This window comes from Triticum aestivum, chromosome 4A (assembly GCF_018294505.1).
Source record: "Triticum aestivum cultivar Chinese Spring chromosome 4A, IWGSC CS RefSeq v2.1, whole genome shotgun sequence".
Taxonomy (NCBI): Eukaryota; Viridiplantae; Streptophyta; class Magnoliopsida; order Poales; family Poaceae; genus Triticum; species Triticum aestivum.
In genome coordinates this window covers 683,968,203-683,980,821 of record NC_057803.1, presented here as the reverse complement: position 1 = coordinate 683,980,821, position 12,619 = coordinate 683,968,203, and the positions used below count along the sequence as shown (strand labels likewise).

At 48.2% G+C, this 12,619-nt stretch overlaps 1 protein-coding gene across 3 annotated transcripts; it reads left to right on the top strand.

The window, feature by feature from the left end:
* The first annotated feature begins 6,222 nt into the window (after positions 1-6,222).
* LOC123088126 (transcription factor bHLH144) lies at positions 6,223-11,145 on the top strand. Of its 3 annotated transcripts, none has more exons than XM_044510289.1 (3): positions 6,223-6,554; positions 6,661-6,775; positions 10,134-11,145. In XM_044510289.1, exon 3 carries the CDS (start codon positions 10,231-10,233, stop codon positions 10,945-10,947), a length of 717 nt encoding a protein of 238 aa, XP_044366224.1. In that variant the 5' UTR covers positions 6,223-6,554; positions 6,661-6,775; positions 10,134-10,230; the 3' UTR covers positions 10,948-11,145. The 3 variants fall into 3 exon arrangements, with proteins under 3 accessions (XP_044366224.1, XP_044366223.1, XP_044366225.1); XM_044510288.1 differs by having other exon boundaries at positions 6,656-6,775; XM_044510290.1 differs by having other exon boundaries at positions 6,223-6,559; positions 6,656-6,775.
* Positions 11,146-12,619: the final 1,474 nt, after the last annotated feature.

Genomic DNA, 12,619 nt, shown 5'->3' with positions numbered 1-12,619 from the left:
TGCCGGTCTAAGTACACTAGTTATGGTTAAATAAAAATGGAAAGGCGTGTTAACTACAAGATGCAGCAACCAAATGTAGTCATTCATAGTGGTATTGTTGAAACTGGTACTGATGAAATTGAACTGCACAGTTCATACTTGCACATATAGAACACCACGTTGTGAATAACTGGAATAAACAAGGCATACTACGAACAACCAAAGATAGCATTTGAAACTGAACATATGCTAACTACAAACAACTGAACAATCAAAAAACTTTAAAAGAGGCATATGCTAGCTATAACAGGCTTAACAGTAGGCAAATATATGCATTCCTATCGGTATGTTTGAAACTGGATTGATGAAATGTACTGCACAGTAAATAATTGCACATATAGAGCATCACATTGTGAACAACTGAAATAAACAAGGCATACTGCAAACAACCAGATATAGAAATATAAATGATTTATCCCTCTTCTAGCCGACACGTGGCCAAACTAGCCGGGCGGGAAGCTTGCGCGGTAAACAGCGCGGCAGCGCGGGAACAGGCTCTTCGAGCCCACGCCTGGGGTGAGGTGTTCTCAAGCGTGCACTAGATTCTGGAATCCTCCGCCATGAACGCCATGACAAGACGTGACGATTACAGGCCGGCCGGCCCCCATTTATTACAGCGGCCATTTAATCTACCCTTGTGTCTCTTCAACCTTTCGATCGCGCCCCACCATTGCAAGAAGCACACCCACCACGAGAAATTCTTAGAGGGTATGATGTGTGGCTCCAATGGCGCTCCGAGCGGCTGTCGACGACGAGCAGCAATTCACCATGCGTGCTGTGGTGGACACCCATAGAAGGTTCATGGACCTCTCAGTGGTGTACACCAACGACCCGGTCTGGGCGGAGCACACCATCCACATCATGGAGCTGTTGCTTGCCAAGGAGAAGTACAAGGTGGTCGGGTTCGACCTCGAGTACACCCGCGCTCGTGCCGGGTCTCGTCCCAAGGTCGTCGTCTCCCAGATGTGCGTGCGCCACCACGTCCTTGTCTACCACTACTGCCTGGCCACAAGGCCTTGCGAGCGTTTCACCAGGTTTATCTACAGCCCTCACTACATGTTCTCTACGGTGGACATCACCAACGATGTAAAGGCGCTCGAGAATTCAGGCATCGCCTGCCAGAATCTTGTCGACATCCAGGGCCAATACAAGATCAGGGGCAGAAAGGAGCATGAGAAGGACTCACCGATTCACCTTGTCGAGGCCATCATCGACCCCTATTACAGAGACATGAAGGATTTGTGCAACAAGGACAAGCGTGCCTGGCACTCGGCCTGGATGGAGAAACTCGACAAAGCCCACGTCGTGTACGTGGCCAAGGAGATGTACACCTTTGCATGGAAGCCTTCATATATGCTAGGTGTATCGAGAGAACTCGCTAAGCACACACTCAATATTGATCCTAAGTTTAAGCCGGTCAAGCAATTCCTTCGCCATTTTAATGAAGAGCGATGTAAGGCCATTGGGGAAGAGGTGGCCCGGCTCTTAGCGGACGGGTTCATAGTGGAGGTTTTTCACCCAGAGTGGTTGGCTAACCTGGTGCTAGTACTTAAGAAAAATGGCACTTGGCACATGTGTGGATTATACAGACCTCAATAAGGCTTGTATAGCTGATCCTTTTGCTCTTCCTCGCATTGATCAGATCATAGGTGCTATGACGGATTGTGAGCGTTTGGGCTTCCTGAATGCTTATTCTAGTTATCATTAGATTAAGATGGCAGTTAAAGACCAAGAGAAGATGACTTTTATCACACCTTTTGGATCTTTCTGTTATGTGTCTATGCTTTTTGGGCTCAAGAGTGCAAAGGCGACTTATCAACGTTGCGTCCAGAATTGTCTTCATAATCAGATTGGACGCAATGTTCATGCTTATGTGGATGATATTGTTGTAAAGTCTAGGAAGAAATAGACTCTATTGGATGATTTGAAGTAAACCTTTGACAATCTCCGGGTCTACCTCCGACTCATCATCTAGGGTGTATAAGTCTGTTGCATCCGGTTTCTTCCCTTTGGTCTTCTTAGGAGCCTTGGTCTTGGTTCTCGCCTTTTTTGCCGGTTTATCCTGTGTTTTCTTATCCTGGAGCTTCTTATTCCAGAAGGAAGAGCCGGACTAAAAATGCAGATGATAATGAGAAGTGGTGCAGTTTATGAAAAAAAAGACAAGTACAGAATAGCTTGAAATACTTATGTCAGGTGCAGGGTTGAGAGTGCAAAAGGGATTTAGACTCGTCTTGCTGCAGCTTTAAAGGCTCTCATCGAGCAATGATTTGGTCATCTCGTTGATCTCTTGGTCTTCGAGACGTGTTGGATTATACCTCTGAGGGTCTTTTACATCACATGTATATTCACACATTAAGCCGGTGCGGCGGCTCAAAGGCATGATCCTCCAAGCAACCCAGCATCGGACCAGGTCAACTCTAGTTAAACTGTTGGCCAACAAAGCCCTTATTTTTGAAAAAGTTGGTGCATATTTGGCTCGCTCTGCAACGCTGATCCGGTCTGGATGTCTCGGGCTGAGCCGACAGGTGCAATAACCCGGCAGAGGAATTTCACCAGCCGGAGAAGTATCTTGACAATAGAACCAAGTTTGATTCCAATCTTTGGGATGACTAGGTAGTGCAGCGGCAGGAAAGACGGCGTCTCTCCGTCTCTGGATCGAAATTCCACCAAGTTCGAGATAGGGCCTGTCTGTCATCTCGGTCTGGCGGTTCAAATAGTAATATTCTCTAAACAAGTCAACACTTGGCTCTTCTTGAAGGTACACCTCGCTGAAGACTTGGAAATTACAAATGTTTTACACTGAATCGGGACTGAGGTCTTGAGGGTGTAGCTGATAAAAGTGTAGAACATCTCGGAAGAACTTTGAGCCAGGTGGTGAGAAACCGCGAAGAAGGTGGTCTGCAAAAACTATGACTTCGCCTTCGTTGGGGAGAGGCTTAGTTTCGGACCCTGGAACTCTCCAGTAAATGATGTTCTTTGCTGGCAAGACACCCATGGTAACGTATTCATTCAGATATTGTTCAGTGACAGTAGAAGCGACCCAATCGCAGGAGGTGGTGGTCTTAGTCATTTTTTGCCAAGTTAAAACCTGAGAGTGAAGAATTGGAGGATTGATATTATGATGATAAACCACCCAATGATTAAACAAGCAAGTCTATGGCTCAAGACTAGTTATGCATGCAAGATGGATTATTATGAGTGATGGGGGTTAGTAAGCATGGTTAAGCCGGCAAAGCATCAACAAGTTATCCAGTCATGGTTGTTGATTAAGAGGATATTGGAGGCTTAAACATTTATGAGTAAGCCAGCTGGAATTTGGCAGGTTACAAAATATATCGCTATGAGCCGCCTATGCAACAGTGATCATGACGACATCTACAGATCTGGATTCTAGTGAAATTTTACTAAGTGCTGAACAAACAAGTTTCACAGATCCTGCTTATAATTTTGGATGTACATCAGTTCGAAAAACAGGCAAAAATTGTTAAACCTAAAATATGAAGGATGAACTACTGTGTTGAGAGATGAATCTTAGAATAGAGGAATGGATCTATGATGAGAGGCAGTTACTAAAAATTGCTACTGCATGGTTTTTATGTTCTATTGGGATCCAAACAAGCAGTATATTGGAAGAACCACAGGCGAGTGCGATGTACACCGACGAGCACCGATGAACGACGAAAACCCTAATGCGGATTGAAAGCAGGGGAAGACGAAAACATGGCGATGCTGATGAATAGCGGGAGGGCGCCGCATTTTTCTGGTCAGAGTCAGGTTGATGCAGCGGCCGAGTGGGAGTCGCTGGTGAAGGTCGACGGCGGCGGCGGAGCTCCGTAGGCTTCGATGGTCGCGAGGAAGAAGAAGGGAAAGAGGCAGGGGTAAAAGTTGAGAAAAGGGGCCCCTATCCCTATTTATAAGGAAGTGATAAAATGGCATGCACAGAAATCGAGGAGGTAGAATGATTATCTTCGTAGTGCGAGTGCCTCGATTCTTGCATGGCCCATTAAGATAAAGATATGTTGTGATATCATGGGTTCTGTGCATATTTAATGTGCATGAGGTCATGGCGGATTACAATGATTCTGTTTACATGATGTCAGGGCGGCTTACGATGGTTCGGCTCGTGTGATATTACAATGATTTATTTGAAGATTCAACATTGGAGGATAGTCTGTCAATTAAAGCAGTGATGATTGACATGAACAAGTTCAAATCAATCTGGTGCCTAATTTTGGGGATATAACCCCTAGGTATGACCCGCCATGCTGGGGCCGGGTTACACCATTGGCGGTTTAATACAAAGAAGATTCAAGGAGGCCCAAGAAGAAGTATGAGGACAGCGACTCTTGGAGGTAGACCTAGTGAGGGCCCAAGACCTGAACGCGTGAACCGCCATATGGTGGCTTGCCTGCTAAGGCAAAGCGATTTAGAAACCAGGCGGGTCACGTTGTGTGATCCGGTTCGGACTCTTGTAAGCCGCCGGGTTTCGACCTGTGTATATAAAGGCGAGACCCGGCGGCGGCTTAGGCTAAGGGACAATCAATCGAGAACTAGGTCAAGCGTATTCGCTCCCTTGTAATCAAAACTCAAGTAATACAACTGGAAGCAGGACGTAGGCTTTTACCTCGTTGTGAGGGGTCGAACCTGAGTAATCCTTTGTGTCATTTTTCCCGTTCAACCCCTTCAAGCTAACCTATGGTGCGATGGATCTACTCCTAAGTCCTTTCACAAGGGCATCTGCCGTGACAAAACCACGACACCGGCGATGGTGGAGCGAGCGCTGTTGCTGCAACCGGTGCACCCAACCTCTGATGTGCAGCGGACCTCGTGCACACTGGCAAACCAGGCATCCCAGTACGGGGAGTCCACCGCATAGTCAGGTGTCGCTGGCACCAGCACCCTGTCGGGGTTGAGGTGCCAGTCGTGCGGCATGTTCACATCCGGTCACAACGCCGGGATGCGGTGCTGCCAGTGCTGGTGACACCGGTGGACATGGAGGTACAGCCACACGCGCTGGTGCTGGCATGCCCAACGAGGAGGTTGCCTCATGGTCGTGCTTGCTGCCGCGGCCGAACTTGCCGAACAACCTCATGATGGCTAGCGCTTTGCTGGTGGGGCAAATTGGGGGGGAGGGGGGCAATAGAAGACGAAACTGGGAAGAAAGATGCGGACTACACTGACCGGTCCCCCACATCGGCATTTAAAAGGATGGCGTGGACTTCACCGCCTCTTTGACGAGTGGGCCCATGCGCATGCATGCCATTTAATAGGACCGGTGGCGGTAGTCGGATGGCCGGCACAGGGGCCCGAGGCGGACGCTAAATTGTCGCGCGGCGCTTCCTCTCAAGTCCGTGTGGATGCAAATCGCACTCAAATTTAGGGCAGAAATGCGTTCAAACGAACATCACAGGAACAAAACTTCTGAGTGAATCGGTGTGTTGGACCCACGGATTCAAATGGACATGCGTGAACAAAATGAGTCACCGCGTTGGAGTCGCGTAGTGATACAACTAGTGAAGAAGGATTCCCCTCGTCGGGGTCTCTGCAGGGGGAATCTCCACTCACTCACTGCTTCCCTGTTGCATGCCCGGTTGCCCATCGGGGCAAGCCCAGCTGCCAGTACCCCTCGGGCATGATGGCGGCTATCATCCCGCCCGCCCCGGCGCCTACCCTACCGTCGTCCGCCCCTAGGCCAGCAGCAGCAGCAATCGATCGATGTCCTCGGCGGGCACGCGCATCGTATCGTATCGTATCCGACGGGCAGCAGCAGCAATGCAGCGTCCCCTCCGCCGCCGGGTGCCGGCCTCCCACGCGTTGCCGCACGTACCATACTCATGGTTCCCTCGCCCAGACGCACTGCGGGGGCGTGCGTGCGTGCGTGCGTGCGTGCTCGCTCGGGCCTGGGTTGAGCTGGAATGCTCTGCCACGATGCCCACCTCCACCTCCGTCGACCCCCACGCACCGCTGCCCAGCCGCCCCTGCCGCGCCGACATGCGGGCCACGGGCCCCGGATGGGCCCGCGCGCGCGCGAGTAAACAAGGGGCGCCGTGTGTCGCGGGGCGCCTGGAGGGCTTTGGGCGCGGTGGGCAAGCGGCACGCGCGCGCACCCACGGGCGGGGAGAGCACGAACCCATCGAGTGCGCACGTTCCCCCCCTCCCCTCACCCCCCGCCCCATTCATTCATTCGTCTCCATGAGACCATGACTGCGCTGCTCGCATCCTCCATCCAGCCCCTCTGTCTGCATGCATCTACTCAAAAGCAGTGCAGTGCAGGCATAAAAGAATCGCACACCCGCCCAATCCCAGCATCCAACGCCGTCCGCTGCTGGGTTCATCCGCTGTATAAAACCCTCCCCGTGCTGCCCATCCATCCATCCGCTCTGTCCAGCAGATTTCATCGCCTCTCTCTTCCCTGTCTGTCCCCTGCTCTCCTCCAATCTCCTCTGCTTGCTCATCGTCCGCAAGCAAATTCTTCTCGAGAGATCATACATCGTCTGCTTCCTCGTCGTCGACTGGTATGGTAACCACACCACACAGCATCGCCATTACATCCATCTCGCCGCTTGAGCGCGCGCAGTGCCTGAAGCCCCTGTGTTGTTATTTCCGTGTGATGCAGAGCAGGATGCCGTGGGTGTTCTTCCTGTGATCGTTATGAGAAGTGGCGCCTCGCGTACTACTACGGATTGTTGATGCAAGTTTGCCGAGTGAGGACAGATCCTCGCGCGCCAGAAAACTAGTAAGCTGCTTGCACAATGTTCCACTACTTACTTTCAGATTAATTCTTCGTGTTCCTAGCCTTCGAGCATCAATCTCCTGCTTGTACTATTTGCTAGTGGGAGCGGGAACCATGCATCATCTTATCTTGTATAGTTTTTTCTTCTTTTTTTTGCGAAACTATCTTGTATAGTTCTTGATAAGCAGCTTTCTTGTCTATCGGCATAGGTTTTCGGCAAATTAGTTGGATATAATTCTCTTCTTCTGAATCTGTCAATGAAAGTTCGAAGCCCTTCGCCAATGTTTTTTATAAAAAGAAAAAAAACTTGAGTAGCATGTAGGAAAGGAAATGCCAGCCGTAATGCTGTTGCATGCAGACGGTAAAGTGGTGAGCAGGACCCACATTTTGGACGGAACTCGACGTCCACGGGCGTGTTGACAAAGTTGCTTGTGAGTGGTCAAAAGAGAAAGAGACGGCGTTTTCAAGTGTGCGCTACAGTAGTGCCCTTTTGTTTTGCATTTGTGTTGGTCAAAAGATGGGAGTTGCAGCTAGCAGCAGCAGCAGCAGCAGCAGCACAGGGGATCATGTTCTTTGCTTGTTTGCAAAACAACTTGACATGCGTAGCTAAAATAAGTAGTAATACTGTGGTAAATTCAAGTTAACGATGAGTTATATAGATCCAAAGGCACAAGAAATTCCAGCTCAAAGATAAAGGGCACAAAAATTAAACTAATCCATAAGGCCATTTGTCACCTGTAATTTCGCATAACCGTGCCCTCTCTAGTTCATCCGGTTCTTGTAGGCACTATCTTTTCCTATTTTTCTTGATTCCGTGTGGGAAAATAATCAAGCAAACAGAGGACATCTGTCTTTCCATATAGAAGAAGTGAATTGACAATTAATAAGAAAAACTTACCGAAAACAAATACGACACATGCACACTCACCCTGTCCGGAGGCTGCATACAAAATGAGTGTACGACTTTGCCACCCAATGACCAGAGTCGGCATCCTACAACACGACTTGGAGCCGCCGCCCCGCCTTACATGAAACACACACACGCCGGCTCCAAGGCCGCGTACCAGCCGAGTTGACGACTCTGCCATCCAAACGATTAGAGTGAATAGTCAATAAACCCACACTAGAGTTGCCGCTCCGGCTTACGCACCAGCCCCGGGGCCACAGACCTACCTATGCGACGCTGAAGCTACAAAACACACACAGGACACTGCCGCCAAATAGAAGACCGGACCTCTAAGGCAACACATCCATGGGAGAACCGACGGGTACGCCACGGACGCCTGCTCCGGCCGAAGCCAAAACATGGATTTTTATCTGGAGAAGTTTGAGACCCAAACGACAGGGGAGGTGAAGGAGCCCCACCCCCATGACGATGCCTCTAAGGAGGGAAACAACGTCATTGGAATCTACCGAAGTCGGTGCGATGCTTTCACCTAGCACTCACCAAACCCCAAATCAATGCGCCCAGTCTTCAACCGAGTCACAATAACCATGCATCTTGGACAACTCGACATTGCCCCACCACGGTGCATGATGTCCGTCAATGTTGAGCCGCCTCAATTGAGCAACCACTCACGCTACGCAACCGCATACGGTACCCGAGGCAGCATTTGACGGCCGATAGCCGCCCCACCCTTGGGCCCATCCACTGACCACCACCAATGGACCACACGCGATGCAATGCAACGTCGCGCCTGCGACCGAGCTGCAACCACCCTACATTGAAGCGTGACGACAATCACATGAATGTATTGTGTGTTAGTGTCACCATGAACCATGAATTGTGCCTTAGAGCGTTTACGATATGATCTCCTTCTCGCGGAAAAGATGAGTGTTATGCTCATTTAATTGTCTTAAGTTCAATATTGATCAAGGACGACCTAAGATTTTTTTTCATATAAACCAGCAATGTGTGTCGCCCATCCATGTAGGAAATGCCGTATTGCGGTTATCTAATAGTTATACTGTTGAATGTGCATCCTTCCCCTAGACTGCATATCCCACACTTTCTTGATCAACTCGGAAAGCCCTCTCTGATGAGCCATCAGACTTGAACTTAAACTTATGGTTGCGGCTTGACACAATGGCGGAACAAAGTCTATTGGAAGTGGAGCATGATCCGACAACGACTTGATGCGTTCTAGCGCCCAGACCAATACAAGGGGAAACTTAAAATTCCAATTAGTGGTAGCCAGGACACGTTCAAGCTTCTCATAAGTAGAATCAACACGACGATTTGCCCAGGTGACCTGATGGCTCGATATGTCGATCTCTATCAAATCCAAATTGCTAATGACATCATTGAACGGAAAAGGTCACCGATTGTCAAAATGGTCTTTATTCTTTTCTCGGTGATAATGAAGATATTAAAATTCCCACAAATTAACATGGATTATGGTTATCACTACAAATATTGACCGGTTCCTTAAACTCCTCCTGAGCAACACCATACACAACAACTAAGCCCCATAAGAAGGTGTCATACTTGTTCTAAAGGTGAAATTTGATGTGATACTCCCTTTGAAACAGCGCACGCGTACATCAAGAATGGAAGCCAAGTAAAATTCCACTCGATCGTCCATATGCAGGTAAGACATGCCAGACATAGCCGGAACCACATGAAAGATGGTCTAGGACATGTTTCTAAAAAACACGTCTAGTGGATTTCGAAATGACCACAAAGTCTAAATCGTGACCCCTCACACAATTGATAATATGTTTATGCTTAGCCAAGTCACTTAACATCTGCTATTTCAAAACATGTCTCTCATGAGGAATCATCTTTAAATTGTAAAGCCTAACTTACGCGGGCTGTAGTATGATTTAAATGTTGCATCATTAATTACTTTGTACTCTTAATCACATATTGCACTTTAATACCTTTTCCTTTTGACGAGGGTTATATGCTACTCCCTCCGTTCACTATAAGATGTTTTAACTTTTTTAAATAAGATGTATATGACGTGTTTTTAATGTGTTTATTCACTTATTTTAATATGTACTTCCTCTTTCAAAATTCTTGTCTTAGATTTGTCTAGATCCGTATCTAGACAAATCTAAGACAAGAATTGATACATCTGTATCTAGACAAATCTAAGACAAGAATTTTGGGAAGGAGGGAGTACTATGTAGTTTATATTAATAAGATATCCAAAACGTATTCTAATAGTGAAGCGGAGGGGGCAGTAGTGTACTCATGTCCTGTTCTGGCATGTATGCACTTCCTTTCCAGTCCTCGTTTCGCTCTGCTCTCACACTTGATAATGTATCATAGTACATCGCAGTTCCATTACACTGATGCTTGCACTTCTTTTCTTTAACTTCTATCTGATTGTTTGCTCGTGCCTACCACTTGCAGGCCGAATACTTCAGTCGAAATCAACACCATTTTTCTCGAATTCCCCACAAAACCCATAAACATCTCTAGGAGTTGAGCAGCTCGCAGCAGTGAAGTGATGCAGGGAGGTCCAGGCTACGGGTACGGCGGCTACGGCTACGGTGCCGGCTATGACATGACCGGGTACGGCAACGGCGGAGCGTACTACACCAACGACCGGTACCCCACGCCGGCACCGGCGCCGGCTGCCTATGAGGACCCGCTCGCCGGTCGGAGGCAGCACGATTTCCCGGCGCCGCTCACCGGGCTCGAGTTCCAGCCGTCGGATGCCTGCCCCAAGAACTACGTGATCTTTGATCAGACCTACGACCGGAGCAGGGTCATGTACAACCCGTCGCTGCCCAACAACTTCGGTTCCTCCGGGGGCTATGACCAGCACGGCAACAACGGTGGCTACGATCACGGCAAGGGCACCTACTACGGCGGCGGCGAATGCTCGATCCGGCAGAAGGAGGACAGCGGCGAGATCGACGCGCTGATGAGCTCCGAGGAGGAGGACGACGTGCTGAGCACGGGTCGCACTTCAGGGAGCCACGGCGAGGGCTCGCCGGACTCCACGTGCTCCCCCGGGTACGTGGTGAGCGTCAGCCCGAGTGGCGGCGGAGGTGGCGAGAGGAAGAAAAACCGGATGAAGAAGATGATGAAGACGCTCAAGGGGATCATCCCCGGCGGCGACCGGATGGACACGCCCGCCGCCCTCGACGAGGCCGTCAAGTACCTCAAGTCGCTCAAGGTAGAGGCCAAGAAGCACGGGGTGCGCGGATCAAGAAGCTAGATAGCGACCTCACATGGCAACGCAGGGCGACTCAATGAGCTCAATGATGGGGGCGGAAGACCGGGTAGCTTGGTGCTCCTTTTTGCACTGCCAGTGCCATGATTTCACCTCGTGGAGCTCCCGAGGATCAGTGCAAAGGAATGATGATGGATGGTGTTGTAACTATCAGGCCGATTATATACACCGTGTTTTTGTTTATCCCCGTTGGGCTCCGCATTGCACAGTTGCTTACCATGTTGTTGTTGTCTTGCGCTTAGTGCTTTTGAATAGTGTTTGTGTTTACCTAGGCACATATTACCATTTCACTAATCAAGGGTACCCTTTGCAATGATTATTCCCACCTTGGGTTGAGCATGTGTGTCATAGCAACCTGGGAGTTTTCTATTTTTTTTAATATTTTATCTCTTAAACCATGCATCCAAATCCTGAACCGTTTTCTCTATTGAATTCTCGCATCGAGATCATTCAAAGTAGATCTCATGTCAATAGATTTCAACGAATCCTTTAGTTCTAGAATAGACAGCAAAAAAAAAGTTGAGAGCATATATTTTTTTTACTTTCTTTCTTTATTGGGAGGCACAGTTATGTCTCACATAGAAATAATATATGCCTTCATGAGAAGCAAATATATGCTTCTTACGGAAGCAAAAAAAACACGTGTGTTTTTTTGTTTCGAGAGACAATTGTGCCTCTCGCGGAAGTAAATATGTGACTCCAGGAGAAGTAAATTTGTGCCTCCTGTGTGAAAGAGAAACAAAAACACATTTCTCCCTCTTCTGAGAGGCATAGCAGCGCCTCTCAGAGAAGAAAATATGTGCCTCCCATAGAAGCAAAAAGAACATGTTTTTTTCCTTTTTCAAGAGGCACAACTTTGTCTCGCCCAAAAGCAAATGTGTGCCTCCCGTGTAAGAAAATAAAATACTTTTTTTTTACCTTTTTCATGCGGAAGCAAATCTCTGCCTTCACAAGAAACAAATTTGTGCTTTCATGGAAGAAAAAAGGTGTTTTTTCGTTAAAAAAATTTCTCCAAAACCTAGGGAAAACTGGGAGAAAACTAAGAGCCGAAAAAGGGGAAAACCCCCCAAAACCTGTATCGAAAAATAAAAAAAAATCCAAAGGGAGCACTCAATATGCGACACATGGCGGTGGCTGAGAGCTCATGACCCACCAAAGTGACCCTTGGGGGGCTCCCGCAAGGGGTATCCGTTGATTAATTCTCCCCATATATTAGCGCTCAAGATTGGTGGGCCGCCTACTGAACCAGTCCAGTGAATTATGCGTAGTCACCAGAACTATATACCGCTTATAGCAAAATGAAAGAAGCTCTCTCCTGGAGCATCCGCAGTAATGGGTCGGCCACCCACTAATGCACAACTAAAACAAGAAAAGCAGAGAAAAAGGGAGCACCGGGGGATCGATATCAAGTCTCCTTGGTGTTGAGTAGCGCTGCTAGCCATTGAAGCATTTGTCCGATTTCATGGTAAAATAGAAGACGCGGCCAACTTGAGGGAAAAGAAAGGGATTTTTTTTTTGGTTTTTTCTTTGTTTATTCATTGATTTTCTTCGTTCTTCCTCTGTTTTCACTATTTTTCCCGTCTTTTTTTGTTTTCTTTGTTGTTTTCTCGGTTTTCACTGATTTTTTTATTTTCATTCCTTTTTTCTTCATTTATTT

Bases quoted from the DNA above. Each gene is read 5' to 3' on its own strand.
- LOC123088126 (XM_044510289.1), top strand. From the start codon at position 10,231: ATGCAGGGAGGTCCAGGCTACGGGTACGGCGGCTACGGCTACGGTGCC.